We start from the raw sequence: 19,641 nt of genomic DNA, 5'->3' as shown, positions 1-19,641 counted from the left end.
GATCACAAATAACTCATATAAGTCATAATAATGTACAAATCTAACCCCAAGAAGAGATAACTTAACTACTCTTAGTGATGGTAGTAGTATAGAAGGTGTAGACGAAGAACGACATTAGATAATCTCTCAATCCTTTATTGAATCCACTTCGAAAGATTTTTGGTTGGACAAACAATCAAGCTCTCTGTCACTAATTTTATAATTAAATTATATTAAAACTAAACTAAAACTATATATCAAACTCTTTAGCCTTGACCCCGATTTATAGATTTCTAAAATTGTCTTCATTCGTTGGGTAAAGGATGACTCGCTCAGGGAATTCATCTTTTTTGCTTTTTTCACGAAAAAGTAACCTTTAAAACCACCTTTGAATTGTCTTCAATTTTTCGGGAGAGATATAATTTGTATGCAAATTTTCCCTTTTTGCGAGACGTACTTTCTCTCTTGGACTCGTTGTTTGAGGATAATTTCGTACACTAAGTTTTCCCTGGTTTGCTAGCTAATATTCCTACCTCAGATTCGACGGCAAAGAAAAATTCTCCAAATGAATTAAGCTTGATTTTGGCCTTCAAGTCCTTGGGTTCCTCGCTCAATTTGGGTTGAATTTTGATCATTTCTTATTAACTTTGCATTCTCTAAACTATTACATTCAAAAGGTTATAAAATAATATCAATTCTTATTTACAAGATAACATTCATATTATGCATAAATTAGAAGCTTTATATGTTCTTCATGTGCAAGTAAGTGAATAAGTGTGTGGAATCAATATTAAAATTTAAGTAAATTAAACACTTAGTACTTTTCCCTAAAAAAAATAAACAACAAACATCCACATGGTTTTAAATTAGTAGTACATAATATTGATAATTAATATTTTTAATCAAACATGAATTTTTTAAAATGTTTTCAACTTGTATGACTTATTAGTAGAAAAATTCAAGATAATCAAAATGGTATCATTGAAAAAAAATTATGTGAATAAATTACTACATCAAAGAATATAATCAAGAATTTGAATTAAGAGTTAACAAAATACAACACTGCTCAAGTGTATCATTCAAATAAGGACACATTTTTCTCTCAAATTGTACAAAACATTTCACTTTAAATCAATTTGATTTTCATCTATATCAATGCAAACAAGTTTTAAATCATGGATCACTAATATTTTTTATATGTTGTAATGTTACCAAGCTTAGAAAGAAATCTTTGTTTTTATGATAATGTACAATACCTTTATTTGCCACAATATTTTCACTTTTTTGTTGTTTCTTTTCTTTAACATTTTTTTTCTTTCTACAAATGATAAATTAAATATAAAAGTGTTTAGATCTTTGAAAAATGCTTGGCAACCAAAGATAACGACTATTTCAGAGAAGAAAAGTCTTTCAAAATTATATTTTGCAACATTGTTTGGGAAACTTAAAAAACACGAGATTGAATTTGAAAAACTAGAAAGGCATGAAGACGAAAGAAAGAGTTCAAAAATTCTTGCCTTAAAGACTAAAGTAAAAAATCATGATAGCAATCAAGAGGATGAGTCTACTATTAATGAAGATGACGGTTTCATCAAAAAGTTTGAAAAGTTCTTAAGAAAAGAAAAATTAGATTATTAAAAAGGTAGCACCAACAAGGAATGTTACATGATTTGAATGTGGAGAAAGATGACATGTTAAAAGTGAATGTCCTACACTTCAAAAGAAGAATAAGTTCAAGATAAAGAAGGAAAAAAGGCCAAATAAAACATATGTAACATTGGATGACAATTAAATAAGTTCATCTTCAGATGAAGATCATGCAACCAAGGCATTGACGACATCACATCATTCAAATGATGAAGAACATGAAGTTAGTGATTCTGAAATTTATGATAAACCTTCATATAATGAATTACAAAGTGTAACTATTTTTTTTTTGTGTTAACCGTCCGGTATCCGCGGGGGAAAGGGGCCCCACGTGACTAATCCGGACCCGGGCTCGGAGGCGACGGCACCGTGGTCCTAGGGCGTTTTTGACTCCAGCCGGGATCGAACCCGGGTACTAGCCGGTTCCGTCCCTTTTTGGAGAAAGCTCATTTGCCAACTGAGCCAACCCTTTGAGGTTAAAAGAAAACTATTTTAAATATAGAAAGTTAGGCTACTATCACAAAAGTGGAGTTAGACTTAATCAAAAATTCTGCATGCAATAATTGTTCTTCTTTTGAGTCAAAAATTGTGGAATTAAACCAAGTCATTGCCGAATATGAAAAATGACTAATTGGCTTAGATAATATGTTGAGTAGTCAAAGATTTTCAAATAATAAACATGGACTTGACTTTTCTAATTTTGATAAACCTACTACAAGTCAAACTATCTTTGTAAAGACTACTAAAAAATTCAACAATAAGGAATCAAAGAAAGAAAATATTGTAAATCATCATAAAACGTCTCATGATAGAAATAAATTTTATGTCAATAAAAGGAATCATGCTTTTAGACCTACTTATTATTATTGTAATGCTACATAAGAAATTATGGTATTCCTTACAGTGAGTATGTATGGGTGATAAAAGGATATAACTCAAGAGGATCCAAAAAAATATTAGGTGCCAAATCACTATTAATTATCTTGTAGGTATTTAAAGATCATATGTAAGTATTGTCAAATCAAGATTGATCTTTAAGGACACAAGACCGTATGATATGGTAATTCTAAAAGTTTCATTGAATGAAATATGTTTTGAAGAAGCCTCAACATTGATATCAACTTTGACTTCATATTGATATCACGTGAAGAAGATAAGTTCTATTATATATGTGTAATTTTCCATATATATAATTGATTCTTGTATGGTTTTATCTTTCATATTTCACTCATCTTTCCCCTCTTTCCTGACATATTTTACAAGTGTTCAAAATTTTTATGGAAACTTTTTCAGCTGCATAATTTTTATATCAGATAAAAAAATTTATATGTTTCCTTGAGCACTTAAGTACACCTATCATTTGATCATATTGTTTTAGAAAACAGAAAAACATTATTTCAGGTGTTTGAAAAGTGTTAAACACATATGTACACAAAGTTATTTCATTTATCTGTCAACTGTAAACTTGTTTATCATGTTGTGATAACAAATGTGTAAAAGATGAAGTAAGGTTCTTTCTCTTATATTGAAAATAAAATAAGTGGTGTGTTTCTTTGTTGTTTTTAGAATATTGTAGGAGAAGTCTTTGTGTGAGGCTTGTACAAAAATCTAACAATAGTGAAATCTCTCACAGGGTATGAGAGGACTAGATGCACCACTGGTTGATAAGGGATACTAGTATAATTCCTTGTGTTCATTTACTTTACTGCATTTATTTTTCTGCATATCACTTAAATCTCTTAAATAAAAAAAATAACTCATCACTTCATTTTCATAAACCAGTAAAATTGCAAGACACGCGTTTACTACTTTTCTCTAAAATTTCTAAACACCTAATTCACACCCTCCTTAGGTGGTCTCTCATACTTACAATAACATATAAAGATTATTATGATGATAATCATAACTTTGAAATTCTTTCTAAAAACTTGGAACTCTTGTTGTTAAATTGATCATTCGATTTACTAAATTCAATTTGAGTTGTGTTTAAAAATTGAATTGTGATAATGGTTGAATTGCTTGGTTAAGCAACTTCATCTTTCTCAATTGTTGTGATTACTGATACTCTGAGTTAACTGTAATATCTATTTAATCATATGTTTTATAAAGTCACTGCTATCATTCGCTTTCATTTGTAATCTACGCATCAAATTGTAAAACTTTGATTTTGTAAAAGGAAATGTTTTTTAAAACGATTTTAAGGGAAATGTCTATTTAACTTTCCCTTCTAGACCATTTGATTTTGATATCCTCCACTAACAAGTTCTCTTCTTGATATAATTGTTTGAAAAAATATTCATTTGAGAATAATTAATCAAGTGCTCACATGATTTTCAATTTTTCAAAACATCATAAATATATAAAATAAAAAATAACAATACATAAAAACTATAGGAATATCGAGCTTGACCTAGTTTAACCAAAAAGAGGACAATCCAAAAATGTAATACATTGCAAATACAATTTCAAAGGGTAAGGAAATTAAAATTATAAAAGCAAATCTAAATTTAGGGAAAGGCATCCACACATCATGGACCCAATCCAGCGAACCTATGTACGAGTGCAAAACCAAATTGGAAAAAAATGAAATGTGAAAATTGACTAGTTTTGAACCCAGATTTTAAGAATGGTGAAAGAACTCGACCTCTAACACGATAGTGAATTTCTTAACGAGTAATTTGTTGTGAACAGCAGCAAGAAATCACGACCATTTCTGACTAATCAGGTTGATGAGCCAAATCAGAGGATGAAGAAGAAACACATCGCCAAAGGAGCACCAAAACAACAGTCAATTTGTACAATTAATTTCAATAAAAATAGATAGCTCAATGACACTGACTCAAAAAACACAAGTAACAGATCCGAAAAATCTAACAACTCAAAAGCAACCAAAAAACCCATATTCAGCGCTTTGAGAGAGAAGAACATCGAAACTGAACAACCAAACGCCAAAACAACATTAACCAACAATCAAATGTCGGGGATTACAGTGAAGAAACCACTTGAAGACTGCAATAACTCGAACAAAATTAGCAGGTAATACAGAGAATCTTAACGAAACGAAACTCCTATTGCACGACTGTAGCAACCTGCCCTAAAAATTAAGACTTAGAGTCGCCACCTATCCTGAAGGGCGAATAGGAAACCCTACGCAGTTTAGAGATCGAGGTAAGTTATTATAATCAGGTCGAAGGAAGGTGTTAGGCACCCTCAACCCTTTCCTATTGGCTTTGAATCTAAGGGTCAAGTTTATGGCTAAAATATTCAGGTTTAATGGCTAAAGAATTGAATAGGGGAAAATTGAGATTTTAGGGAGGGGGACTCGCCTTGGTTATCCAAGTGCCTACGTATCTCCTTAGGGAGAATCAGAGTCAACGTAGTTCGGGCACAGGGTTGTACGCCTTTGAATTTGATATGGAGGTGTTTGAAGGCTTTTTGAATGGCCTATCGTAGTTTTGAATAAGGATGAAAATCCATAGTTTGATTTGAAGTGTTTTGAATGTTTTAGATTTGGGAAGTGTTTTAAGGATTGGGCGTACAACCCTAGTTTTAATTTGTTACCATTAGTTGCAATAATCAATAGGTTTGATTACCATGGCTAACGGATTGAAGGGAGGATTGCTAACCACTATAATCGATAGATTCGATTATCACGAATAGCAAATGTGTGTATTTTAATTATCGTTAATCCTCATAATCGATAGATTCAATTACAAATAATAACGAATTTTGATAAAGGGAAATGCTAATCATCGTAACCTATGGCTTCGGTTAAAACCATTTAGCAGAATAAATTGTTATTTTAATTTGGATTTAATTAATGATTAATTAATCAATTAATTGATTATTACCCACTACGATCAATTGATTTAATCGAAGCGAATAATAAATTAATCCCTATTATTTTGGCTAAAAAACTAATGGGATTGGACAAACCCTAACGTCTTGGTAACAATCTTCTAGGGTTTTTGTGATTTTTATAATTAAAGTTGACTAAATAAATTAAATCGGAATAGTCGAACAATCGGGACAATAATTCTAAGCCTAATCCTAATTTAATTTAATCCTAATTCTAATTGGATAAGAAAATTGAATTATATATATATATATATATATATATATATATATATATATATATATATATATATATATATATATATATATATATTAAAACATATTAAAATAACTAAACAATTATATAAATGAAATATAAATAATATTAAAGAAACCTGGTGCGTGTTATCCTATGTGCATGGTCTTTAGAGTCCCCTGGTACACCTTCAAACCTGATGTGTTGGATCTGCCTCCATGACGATCCAGTGGTTGATGGCTGGAGGCATATGGCAAGCTTGAGTGGGCTGCACGTACTGGATCTGAGAGCCAGATTTGCTTAAAAATTAAAGTGTCTTGCCTGGGTATCGAACCCAAGCTGTCCATGATTCACCAATAATCCCTTTGCCAAATGTGCTACGTCTTTTTCTTGTTCATGATATGGAAAACATATTATATAATAAAACAACATATCAATTGAATAAATAAAATTAAAAAGTCAAACGAGTGGGTCCCGGTAGCATGGATCAACCAATCGCATGGAGAGATAAATTCCAGATTCTTTGACCGTCCAATCGTCTCCTCGCGCGTGGGATCAATGAGCCAGCTAGGAGGTCTTCGTCTTCAACCTTTCCCCTTGCAGGATTTCCTGCGGATTCTGTTGCGCGTACACCTACGCTTTCACCTGCGGAAAATCCTTCAGTTTCTGCACAAAATCAAAACTCCACTAAACCGTGTTAGCTGGAAACAAATCGCGCCCAGATTAACGTTTACGGATGCTACGAGTCCGGTGGTGACCTCCGTTTGGCCTGAACGTTCCTGAAAATACGGATACCACACACCAAGAGCTTGAAGCCCTAAAAATGGTGGACCATGATTCCGGTCCAGAAAATTGCATGTAATACGTCGAAGATGCTTTGCTGGGACTCCTGAACACTACTATGCGTGACAAATAGGTTAGCAACACATGGATTGATGAATTCGAAATTTGAAGACACTTACCTTTGGATGAGGGCGAATGAAGAGGTTCTGGGCAGTGATGGATGCGTAGGACGATTGGTATGATCTCGTGAATTACTCAGGAAGGTGATCCAATACCTGGAACCACTTGAGACTGGCTGCAAATTCCTTTTTCGAATTGCCCTAGTTTCTTGATTTTTCTTTTTCTTAGAACCCTAATGGCTTCCCCCTTTTTCGTCCCCCTCCTCCTCCTTATGAATATTTTAGAATATATATGTTTCCCTTTAGGGTTTCTTTTTGGGCTTGGTCTCTTGTTTTAAATTCCTTGAAATCTTAGAGAAAGTATAACACCAAAGCTGCTATTTTTGAAGTATCTCCTCATGCCCTAGCCTTGCACGTTTTTGTGGACCCTCATGGTGTTAATTGGGCTGCAAATATGATCCAATACCAAAGCCATAGATTTTATCCATCTATTTTATATTTTTATTTAATTTATTTGCATTTTAATTTGACTAAAATTCAAATAAACATAAATAAAAATGATGAAAATATGGGGATGGATTTGGAGGTCTTTATTTGGATCATGAATATGTTTGAAGTGAAAATCTTAGGCCCATTAGTTCAAAAACCAAGTTTTGGGCAATTAGGATTTCATGCTTCCCTTGAAAATTGCTCAACTTCTAAGCCTTGTATCTCCTTCAATATTTTTCATATGACCATGTTCTAGGACTTTTTGGAAAGCTCAAAGAGTCCTATAAATGATGCCTTTGGTTTCATCTCAATTGGAGTTTCCATGCTCAAGTTATGAACTTTGACCCAAAAGGTATATTTTATTGACTTTCTGGAAGACCTATAATGTATTGGACCATATCTCTTGAATGAAGCATTTCTGGCCTTGGCTTGTGAGAGACAAAGTTGTAGAGAATCCAATTTCCTTCAGAATAGGCTTTGAGTGAGAAATTTCTGATAAAGTATGAGAGAGTTATGCCCAGTCAAAGTTGAGTTGAATTTTCCTATAAAAAACCCTAATTTGAACCATTTGAATTTGTTCATTTCTGAGTTTCTATTGATGGATCATGATCAAACTTTGATCAAATGATGGATATAACTTCACATACTTGATGTTGGCTAAAAATTTTGAAGTTTGACTGTATTTTGACTATAGTTGACTTTTAGGTCAACATAGTCGATTATTGATCATCTGAGCATTTGAATGGGAAATCCTTGGGATTAAAGATTGATAATTGACATGGACATACTCTGAGACATATGAGATACCTTGAGGTTCATTTGAGGCCTCAGAGATTCAAACTCTTTTGATAAACTGCAAACCCTAGTTTTGAGACCCTCGATTAGCAGAGAGTGGCTTGAATAAACCTTTGAATCTTGAGCCATTGAAGATGAAAAGAGGAGGGCAAATTTTGGGGTATGACAACGACCAACATCAAAATCTAAATAATTTTCAAATTTTGTAGTAAAGTACTTGTTCAAAATGATCACATAAAGACTAATGCTAAATCAAACCATTCCTTATTTAAGCCACAATTCTACTGAATAATCAATCAATAAATATACACATAACATCTTCAGTTTTATGAATGATTCAGTTCCAACTTTACCAAGATCACATTCATTAATAAGGATTCATTAATAGAGAAATCTTCCTGCCACCCTCATATTGTACTTAGCCACCCCCCAAACTTTCATAATAACAAATTTACCCTTATCATTATTTTACCATCCAAAACTTTACCTTACTGTAAAACATTCTCTCTGTAAAAACCTAGAAGAATAAAAAATTCGAAAAAGTTGGTTTTTTTGTGTTTTTACCGACATTTTAAATATTTGGTATGTTGTTTTACCAGATTTTCTCCAAATATCTGGAAACCCCTTGATTTTTTATTGGATTTTAAGGAAATAATTAGTATTTTACAGGTTTTCTGGATTTTTTTTCGAAAAAATCAGAAATCCTATGCTGTTTTACTGAATTTTTTGAAAAATTGGAAAGATCCCTTGAAAATTTATCAGATTTTTTATAAAAGTCTGGAAATAGTATTGTTTTAATCGTAATTATTACCGAACATTACAAAAAAATCTGAAATAGTGCACGTACCAAATATTGTAGAAAGTCCGGTTTACCAAATTTTTTTGGTATACCTAAAAAATCCAGTAGTTCATAATGCTTCAATTGTGCGGTCCATTTTCTGATGGTTCTGATGTTGACTTTACTAAGTTTTTTTTACCATTGATGCAGTATGTTTTACATAAATATTTACTTTTTACATAATTGTGAAGTCTTTATTTATGATATCTCATACATTGATAATTTATTTTGTATATGTTATCTATGTCAGATATGTTCCCCTCTCGGGTTGACGTTTTGGCATGGGCGCAATTTGTTGGTAAACAACATGGTATTGTTGTTTCTATTCGTTCTAATACCGTAAATGGGATGAGAGGGATGAAAGATAAATTGATTATGGGTTGTGAAAGAGGAGGACATTATAAGAAGAAGGTTGAGGGTGCAGGTACATATACTTTGAAAGTGAAATGTCCATTTATGCTGAGATTTGTGCCAAGTGGAAGTGGCTGGAAAATCACGGTTAAGTGTGGATTTCACAATCATATGCTAGCTAAGGACTTAAATGGGAATGATGTACTAGGTTTTTTAAAAGTTCATGAAAAAAGTTTGTCAATGACATGACCAAATACAGCTTGGATCCAAGATACATAGTTGTTGCTTTAAAAGATAGAGATCCAAAAAACTTAAGGAGCGTTACCCAGATCTACAAAGCTATGTTTACATACAAAGCAAGCAAGAGAGGTTCGTTGACTGGAATAAAACATCTGATAACTTACTCATGAAGATAAATACATGTATTAGACAAGAAACATGGATTCTTCCAATGTTATTGCTGATATATTTTGGACGCATCCTGATTCAGTGAAGTTGTTGAACATGTTTTATCTTGTGTTGATCTTTGATTGCCCATACAAAACAAACAAGTACTTCTTATGCCAAATGATTTTATTTTAATTTATTTTTTTCGAAATTTGTTGGGGGTTATTGATGATTTAATATACATGCAAAACAAATAGGTATTAAGTATCACTACTTTACCTTATTGGTGTTACATTCACAAAATTGACATTTTCAGTTGGTTTTGCATATCTTGGAACATGAACGGGAGGAAAACTTCACTTGGGAACTTGAAAAGCTAAAAGTGTTGTTCGCTTATGAGAAGTTGCTACCGAATGTTTTGGTGAATGACTGCAAACTGGATTTGATGAATGTTGTGGAGGTTGTGTTTCCAAACTTAACTCATTTGCTATGTATGTTCCATATTTCAAAAAAAGTTAGTATGAAGTGTGAAGAGTATGTCGAATTACATATGCATGAGGATGTAATGGATATGTGGAACAATATCATGTATTCGAATACGGAGACTGATTCTTTTATACACATAAAGCATTTTGAAGTTATATGTGCTGATATTCCAAAATTTGTTCAATATGTGCATGAAACTTGGTTGACACCCTATAAAGAAATATTTGTTGTTGCTTTGACTAATAAAGTCACTCATATAGGGAACAGAACCACCAACAGGTGCATTGATATTAATATGAATGTATTTACATTAATAAATATAATATTCTGACATTTTGGTCTGTTTATGTTTTTAGGGTTGATTCTGCTCATTGGAGACTAAAAAATATGCTGACAAGTAGCAGGGGAGATTTATGTATAAGTTGGGATGGTGTTAACACCATGTTAAAGCTGCAATTAGGTTCAATTATAGTTTAATTTCAAAAAAAAGTGTATGTAAAATTGAGCATTAGTATAACACTCCGTTTTACTTAAATTACATGGCTTTGTTTCAAGACAATGTATACAACACATTAAAAAGGAGGTAGAAAGAATAAAATTCGTTGGTTGTGACAAAATAGCGTGTGGTTGTTTCATTAGAACAACACATGAGTTACCTTGAATGTGTGAACTTGCAGGTTATCAAATACAAGGAGAGTCTATTCTGTGAGATTTGATAGATGTATTTTGGAAGAAATTATTCATTGAAACGCATGAGGTCACTGAAGAAGAAAGTGGGACACATTTAGAATTGAAGAAGAGTGTGAAAATTTAAAGTATTTCGATACACTGGATATTGTAGGCCAGAGGGCGATGAAGAAAAAAGTTTGGGAACAAACACAACCATCCAAAAATTCCATGTGGCCACCATCAGTGAAGTACAAGCCAAAGAAGTAAACTAAGAAGAGTAAAAAGGGTAAAGAGAGTGATGTGCATCGTGATCCTTCACAGTGGAAGTATGTTGAGGGTTCGCATGGAAGTCAGAGTACGATGAGATCATGTACAAAACCAGTTGCAAGTAAACCGTGTAACGTGTTTTCAAAATTAGAATATTTGTCTTAGTTTCCTATTTTCTTACATTAGGACATTGATGACATTATTGATGTTGGTAACAATGGAAATTGTAGGTTTCAGATTATTGCAGCTTCGCTTGGATGGGGTAAAGAGTCTTTATCTTTGATTCGGACGCAATTAGATACCAATTTGTTTCATGACACGGTACCGGAAGTTAGAAGTGCATTGCAAACTGATGGCTTTAGTGTGCAAGGTTGTGATAAGTGGATGACGATCTCTGATATGGGTTATTCTATTGCTTATAGATACAGTGTTATATTGATCTCGTTGTCAATGGACCTTAACATCACATTCTTCCCCTTAGTGATAGCTCCATGCATAACGTCAAGTAGACAAAAAATTATTGCAGTTGATTTTGTTAACAACAATCATTGGGTTAAGGTGAAGTTGAAACTCAATTGTCCTTTGCCTTCCGTCACAGATTGATGGAGACATAATTGTAGTGAAGTTTTAAAAGCATGGGAATTAGCACATGCGAGACATATTAAACATTTGGGAGAAATAACCAAAAAGTCGACATAATTTGTTTTGTACATGTATATGTTCTGTAATGATATTATAACACTTTTGCATTATATGTAGATGTTTTATAGTTATATTATACTTTTTTTTTAAAGTATTAAAAAATTCTTTACTGCCTACCGAACTTTTTCAAATTTTTGGAATTCTTGATGCATATCGGATTTTTCAAAAAATCTGATAGGTTTTAACAAGTGCCCGAATTTTTTGAAATATGGGGTAATTTATTTTTTAATATTTTGAAACATCCAATAAATCTTAAAATTTTTTCAAAACACTTCATTTTTTACCGTCAATTTACAAATGTCTGGTATTTCTCATCCTTTTGTAAAACATCCTGTAATTTATCAAAATATCTGGTATTTCTACATCCAAATGGGAATTTTTGCGAAATATCCGACAATTACATGAAAAATCCAGAAAATTCCCAAACTTTTTAAAAAAATCGATAATTTATAGCAAAGGGCAAATACGTAACACAACCCTTTATGGGGTGCCAGGATGATTTCTCTCCTTAATACTAGACAATTTTGAGCAATTAAAAATGGGCTGTTTGGCTTAAAAAAAATGAGCCAGTTTGCTTATAATTAAAAAAAAAAACTTGAAAATCAAAAGTTACTATTAAATAAAATAAATTAACAATTTTGTTTAGATATTTTTATTTGAAGGGAATGTTAACTTCTATTTGTTTCTAACATATATAGTAAAATTTCTTATTCAATCTTCTCGCCCAAAAACCACACTTTGTAAGATCAATTTTTTTATAAGCTACCTCAAAAAAACTTGTCATTTTAATTTGTTTCTTAGTTTAAACTATTATTTTTATGAAATCTGTAATAAACAGACTATAGGGGTGCTCAAAACCAAACCAACCCAATAGAAAACCGCAAACCAAACCAAACCAAACCGAAACCGCAAAAAACCGCATTTGGTTCGGATTAGTTTGGGTCATTTTTTAACAAAACCGCACGGTTCGGTTTGGTTTGCGGTTTGTATTTTGTAAACCGAACCAAACCGAATCAAACCGCATTATGTTACAACCTAAATTTTACTTAACTCACATCCAACCAAAATTAAACCTATTATACATTAGCCTTATGAATACGAACAATTTTCTCATCCTTACACATATAATTTCAGTCCTGATCTTCTCAAATCTCTAATAACATTATTTCACCTTCTTTGCCACATACATCTTCCCTCTTCTTCTATAATCTTTACTCTCCTATATTCTTTCTTTTTCACCTTCTCATTTTTATGTAAATGTTCCGTATTTTAGTTTCATTTTTATCGCACATCTTCTTCTCTAATCTCTCAACACTTTTTCTTTTTCTTTTTCACCTTCATTAATCTTTCGTCTCTTCTATTTTTTTGTTTCATTACAATAATTTTATATTGTTTTATGCTATTATTTTATGTTTAATATTCTACTTTTGTCTAATTTAATTTTTACATATTACATGGAAAATTGTTGTCAAAATATGACGAGTTTTGTTGTTATTTGTGTTATTTGTTAGTGTATGAATGTCTAAATATAAAATTATGTTGTCATATATATATATATATATATATATATATATATATATATATATATATGTGTGTGTATGTATGGTTCAATAAAATATTTGTAAAAAACCGAACCAACCGAACCGAACCAAACCGCATTAGTTTGGTTTGGTTTGGTTCGGATTTTTTTTAAAAGTCAACCGAACCAAACCAAACCGCACTATTTTTTCTCTTGCGGTTCGGATGATTTTTTTCGTCAAAACCGCCCAAACCGCACCGCGAGCACCCCTAACAGACTACGTTATTAATTAATTTCAACACCGTCAAATTAAGTAAATGTTGAATAATTTAATAAATGAAACATCCAATCCAATAATAGAGAGTCAATCAATAATTCAAAATCCAATTCAAATCAATTTAAAACAAATAGTAGCGGGTTGGAAAAGAGGAAGAAAAGGGTTCAAATGAAAAATAAAAACTTTAATCTGCACCAGCCGGGAATCGAACCCGGGTCTGTACCGTGGCAGGGTACTATTCTACCACTAGACCACTGGTGCTTGTTGTTTGGTTTATCAATATTAATTATGAACTCTTATTTTTACGTTACCTGGGTTAGGACTCAGCTTTTCCCACTCCACAAATAATTTTGGAAGTACACGTGAAAAAACTCCATCTAGATATGTATTTTTGGACTTTTTCATTCCAAATTGCATTTTGAGAATCACGACAGATTTTTAAAAAGTGAGAAATAGGTATTGATTGAGCCCTTAGAATCATTGATCAATAATGTGACCGATGCACCTGATTTCAATACACTTGTCCATTTCTTTGATTACTTTCTTGTGATTGTAATTCTGATATGATTGAACTTGACTTCTATTAGATCATGAGATGAGCATATTCTGTCCCGTGAATAAAATTATTTGAGTCTATACTATAGATCATAGAATAGGATAGAATGAATAACGTACGATTTTGTAACTAAATGTAAGAACTAACACAACTAATTCTAATATAGTCTTTTAATTGTAACTAAATGTAAGAACTAACACAACTAATTCTAATATGGTCTTTTGGACTATGTTTGATCCAACCGGAATATAGACTCATCTCATCTCATGCAACAATTCCATTCCATCAAATCAAAGATAATATTTGTTCAGAAAACTGTCATAAACTGACAAGATATAATTCCTGCAACATAACTGGACTACTTGCAAACTGAGGAGGTAAATTACATTGATTGTGCGAACATGTCTTTAGTTATCAGAAGTAGTACATATTCATTGAATGGTTGTTGGCAGAACTTCAAAAAATTAAAACTGTTTATAAGGCTTGATAAATGTTCTTGAAGAATTATTATTAGGGTAGACAGACTCTTCAAGCAGTTGCCAGAGACTCTAATCACTAATCACTAGCTCCTTTTAATTGCATTGGTTGTTCATGAATGTGAGACATAATGTAAAGCTATTATACTAAGAAAAGGATAATTTTGTGTTATAGAGCCTGAAATTTACATGATATATTACAGTAAAGAGTGAATGCACTCCCTCTTGCTACTTGTTTCTCTCAAGTGTTTTTTGAGAGATAAATAAATGTTATCATACAAATAACATATGTATGCAGCTGACAGAAACAGAAATTTTCAACTACTTTCGCTGTGCACGAACTTTCTCACCTCTTGCTCGTCTCGAAAACTCTTGGATCTTACGATCGTGGTCTTTGAGCATTTGATCCATGTTGTTTGAGGAAGCCAGTAAAGGACCTGACATGTATATCTTGTTTCCACTCGATCCATGTCCATCCTGAAATAAACCCCCGAATCGCTATTCAGATATATTCAGCAAAACTCGATTTAAAATAGATAAACAAGAGAGAAATAATAACTAACCGGAGTTGATTTTTCGGTCGGGACTCTTCTATTTACAATTTGACTGTGATCAACGATCCGTTTTTTGTCCCGCCTTCTTCTTGACTCGGACCCACTAGTCGCCTCGAGGGATTTTCTTACTTCAATTGGTTTCCTGTGGGGAAAGGGAACTGGTTTTGGCTCCTGATCTTCAGACGTCAAAGTCCTGGATGCTACTAGCCCGGATAGTTTTGATAGGTTAACTCTGTTTGAAACATTAGGCCCGTTATCAACTTCCTTCACGCCCCTTACCCAGCCTGAACCAGGAGCCAACGGGCCTGAATGTGAAGGTCTTTTATAAAAATGACCGGATGCGTTATTTTCCGTTTCTCTAGCATCTTCTGAGTGTTTCCCAGACACGTGTTCTCTATACGGATAGGACAATTCGCTTCGGTTCTTTGAGAAGGAATAGTGTTTCTGCTGCTTCAGACAACAGTAAGATAAAGTGAGAACGAAAGAGATAAAATTTAAGGCAGTAGAAAAAAGCACAAGAGAAAAATTACCTGTACTGATGCGCCCATGTCGGCATTGTCTTTTGTTGAGACAACGGCCCTAGGTGCTTTTTCTTGTCTAACCGATGAGCCAACTTTTTGTTCCTTATCTCCAACAGGTCCTTGCCTAAGATAATGGGGAAAAAATTGATACATATCAGTCATCTTAAAGAAATAGGCTTATATATCATAGATTTTGTTGCTTCAACTTATAAAAAATCAACCTAAATCAAGTACCTTCTGGTTGCTTCATCTCGCATTTTAGCGTCAATCTCTTTGCTAGGAGGATATTTTGGTAAACTTGACGGATCACAAGGCAAAGGTTCTGATGTGAAGAACTGTCAAAAAATGGAGAAAAGTTCAAAATGCAGAATCAGGAGTATTACTGATTTTAACGGCAGGAAACATATACCACTAAGATTACACCGGAGAAGGATGTAACTTAATCAGATTATTTATACTATAACTTTTTGTTTGAAGCATAAACCAAGTCCAACATACCTCACTTTTCAGAGCAGCAGCTGCTGTCCCTCGATTTGACGGATCTACGGATAGTAGGGTCTCTATAAGTTTAAGAGCAGTTGATGAGTATTCCTTAAATGTATCCGTAACACATCGCCTATAATGGTGTGGAGGCTTGAATACTGTTGAATGTGGCAACCGCAACTTAAGCCAATAGTCCTCAGACGGAGAGCCGCAAAGTTTAAAAATCCGATGCAACTGCTCAACCTACAAGGAACTAAAATCAATTTTTAGATACCTCATACATTCATTAACCTAAAATGCTAGTATTACTATTAGTATCACTTTTATCGTTACAAAGTGATGGAAAGTAGATTCGTAAACATCGTACCTCGGTTTTTCCTGGCAAAATGGGCCGGCCCGTATATAGTTCCCCCAAAATGCAACCAGTACTCCATAAATCCACTGCAACCCCATAATGATTTGCTCCGAGTAAGAGTTCGGGCGGTCTATACCATAATGTTACCACGCGGCTTGTCAATGGAATATTGTGATGGGAGTCAAAAACATTCGCCAAGCCAAAATCGGCAATCTTTAAAACACCATTGTTGTCAATGAGAAGATTTGATCCCTTTATATCACGATGAAGGACACCGTGACTATGGCAATGATCCAATCCACTAAGAAGTTGATGCATGTAGCATTTCAGCTGTCACACAAAAAAAAGTTTAAGGAGTTTTCGTATACAAATTTGCTAAAAGGGTGATAATTGTCCGAGTCACACAATGATTAATTTGGCCATATCTCAAGTTATCAACAGAGGAAATCGAATGAATCATTACTACCTGTGGTTCGGAGAATTTGATGGTAGGATTTGCTGCAAGTCCTGTTAAATCATGTTCCATATACTCAAAAACAAGGTACAAGCTGCGAGATGTTTCTGAGGTTATCAAACCCTCCAATTTTATTATGTTTGGATGGTCGAGCCTACGTAGAATATGTATCTCTCTTGCCATAAACTTGACACTCTCGGGATCAAGATTATCAAACCGCACCCTCTTCAATGCAACAATCTTCTGATTAGTCACGTCACGAGCCTTATAAACCGTACTATAAGTTCCTTGCCCAATCTACATAACAGAATATCATAAAAATTACTCAGTTAAATCAAAAGACTACTATCATATCATCAATCATAAAGAACATCATAGAATTTTCACCAAAAACGGAAAAGAACATTAAACCGTATTGAGTAATATATAAGTCAAATTATATTGCATACACAAATAGAATAGAACAAAAAAGCCAGCAACTTACTTTATGTAACCTCTCGAAAGTAGTTGCACTTCGCGGTATCCATCCTTTGATAGCCTCACCAGCAACAGAAGAAAGCCAAGCCGGCCATCCAGCCGCAACTTGTTCGGCTTCTATAGCCTTAGGAACCCTTCCAAATCCAGGATGATCAACAACAGTCAATTCATGCTTTTCAATTTTCTTCTTCCTCCCATTTTGATCATCATACAACTGCACTGATCCATTCGATTTCGCTTTCACATCACCTCCACTTTCAACCCTCTTGGAAGAACTCAACCTCAAAACATTCAACTCTGAAGCTCTTGTGCTACTTGATTGCAATTTCTTTGAGGTACTTTCATTGCTGTCTTCTACAGCTGAACTCTTGGAACATAGGCAACCCATGTTTCAACTATGCAATAATATTACAATTCCAATATTACCCTTCAAGAGCAACAAAAGTTCTTCTAACAATCCTCCCAAAACTCATGACCAAAAGCAAAGACTGGAACTTTTCTAGCATGAATCCAATACTTGAAAATCCCAAACTGACCCAATTGAATTCTGAAGAAGAAAACTACAAACAAGCATGAAATTCAGATCCCAATACTAAAAGGAAACATTTTTCCAAGGAAGAAAATAAAGGGCATGAAATTCAAGTTATGGGGGTGAAAATGAGAACACTTATAAAACATGGAATTAAATTTATAAAAAAAATGAAAATAGAAAAAAGAAAATTACTTGGAAGACCTTAGAATTGGAAATTAAGAGAAAAAAAAAGAAAATTGTGATGGAAAATTCAACGCGTATTAAGACATTAAAAAAACATTATCATCAACCAGACAACAACCTTAGACGGCTTATGCCGGCTGGCTCAGTCAAAGGACACCACTTTCTCTCTCTAGAGCAAGATGATGATGATGATGATGATTTTATAGCCTGATTTTCTCTCTCTTCTTCTACCACGTTGTTCTGTCAAACAAACAACAATTGTGTTGGTTTTGTGTTCAAACCTTCAAAGCTGGTCGTTGAAGTTCTGTTTGGAGAAGTATAAGGCTCAACATTAAACGCGTTTTTTAATATATCTTTTTACATATTTTAATGCAACTTTTTTTGTGAGTGACAAAGTAATGGTGCTATTTTTATTTTTATTAATTAAAATTATTTTATTTTTTATTAAAAATAATTGTTAGTTGGTTTGGCAAACAGTGGATTCTGTTCTATATGTATACTAAAATACAATTTGGAATAAAATGAAAAATGAAATTTGGCATATCTTAGTGATGCCATAAAATGAAATCAATTTTGAGTTTCCTTAGTGATATATGTGTGAAAGAAAATTTAGAGAAGTACTTGCTAACAACTGTTTTAAATTTACATCAGGAACATTAATTATTCTAAAAAAGGAACATTAATTATTTTTCTTTATATAAAGAAGAATAGAAATATTACTTTTCTAAGAAAAGGAACATTTATTCGGTGTGTCTTAATCTTTATATAATGAAGAAATTAACAACTGTCTTTAACATTCAATTTTTTTTTTCTTTTTTATTAATGTTATTTTAATTTTTCTGAAAGTTGATATTTATCTTAGTGTTATAGTTTTATTTTTTATTTTATTTAGTAATATAATATTATTTTTATTGGTTTTTAATTTGTTCTTTTAAAAGTACTTCCATTAACAAATTCTAAATATATTATTTAAAAAAATAATGTTACAAATTTAAGAATTAAGAGATTATGAATAGTATAATGATTTGTCATTGAAGGAAGTAATAAGTTAATAAAGACTTTAAATATGGGTGGTTAATAGCATAATTTCCTTTTCAACATAATTTTCTTTTTTTAGTTTTACGCTTTTAAAACACTTATATATAATAAATGAGTAGTTTTACCAGGGATCGGGTAGAAGAAGAATTATTAGAGGTCATGATATCTCACGTATTGTTTTTTAATTTAGATGAGTAGTTTTGGATAGTAACGTACATATTGGTAGACGTTGTGAATTAGAACAAATGGAAGATGATACATGTAAATACTCTGACACTTAAGTCAGTAAGCAAAGAAGAAATGAAAAGTGTTATGATATAATTTGTGTATATTAAACTTTGATTAAAAGGATTTTTACAGTTATCTCAAAGGATTGAAAATACGAGGAACAATATGCGCATTAAAACCTCCAAAATTCTTGTCATTTTCGAAGGCATTGTCCCCTCCTTAGCCTCGTACTAAGTGTTGAGGATTGGTCCGTGGGCTAATATGGATCATGTGATGAGCTTGAAGTCCAAAACATTTTCTCCCAAGTCGTCTCTTTGAGAGGACGAATAATAAGGACATGATTTCCTTCACAATTTCATTTCTTTTCTTTTTTTTAATTTTGTTTT

At 32.7% G+C, this 19,641-nt stretch overlaps 1 protein-coding gene and 1 non-coding gene across 4 annotated transcripts; both read right to left on the bottom strand.

Annotated features, from left to right (window-relative positions):
* Window positions 1–13,588: 13,588 nt before the first annotated feature.
* On the bottom strand, window positions 13,589–13,659 carry TRNAG-GCC (transfer RNA glycine (anticodon GCC)). Its single transcript has one exon. It is a non-coding gene; the product is annotated as a tRNA-Gly (tRNA).
* A 919-nt stretch (window positions 13,660–14,578) lies between these two features.
* On the bottom strand, window positions 14,579–18,334 carry LOC131602316 (probable serine/threonine-protein kinase At1g54610). Of its 3 annotated transcripts, none has more exons than XM_058874398.1 (9): window positions 18,108–18,334; window positions 17,282–17,834; window positions 16,810–17,094; window positions 16,356–16,673; window positions 16,004–16,231; window positions 15,740–15,840; window positions 15,515–15,629; window positions 14,994–15,434; window positions 14,579–14,907 (listed from the first exon to the last, which is right to left on the bottom strand). In XM_058874398.1, exons 2-9 carry the CDS (start codon window positions 17,660–17,662, stop codon window positions 14,752–14,754), a joined length of 2,025 nt encoding a protein of 674 aa, XP_058730381.1. In that variant the 5' UTR covers window positions 17,663–17,834; window positions 18,108–18,334; the 3' UTR covers window positions 14,579–14,751. The 3 variants fall into 3 exon arrangements, with proteins under 3 accessions (XP_058730381.1, XP_058730383.1, XP_058730382.1); XM_058874400.1 differs by having other exon boundaries at window positions 14,994–15,428; XM_058874399.1 differs by having other exon boundaries at window positions 14,994–15,431; window positions 18,108–18,331.
* Between the last annotated feature and the right edge of the window lie 1,307 nt (window positions 18,335–19,641).

Source organism: Vicia villosa, linkage group LG5 (assembly GCF_029867415.1).
Source record: "Vicia villosa cultivar HV-30 ecotype Madison, WI linkage group LG5, Vvil1.0, whole genome shotgun sequence".
NCBI lineage: Eukaryota > Viridiplantae > Streptophyta > Magnoliopsida > Fabales > Fabaceae > Vicia > Vicia villosa.
Note: the sequence above shows the minus strand (reverse complement) of the source record. Positions and strands in the feature narration are given on the sequence as shown.

Coding starts and splice junctions, on each gene's coding strand:
- LOC131602316 (XM_058874398.1), bottom strand. CDS start 17,662: ATGGGTTGCCTATGTTCCAAGAGTTCAGCTGTAGAAGACAGCAATGAA. Junction 16,674..16,809: donor TCAAATTCTCCGAACCACAG/GTAGTAATGATT, acceptor TTTGTGTGACAG/CTGAAATGCTACATGCATCA. Junction 15,630..15,739: donor CGAGATGAAGCAACCAGAAG/GTACTTGATTTA, acceptor CCATTATCTTAG/GCAAGGACCTGTTGGAGATA.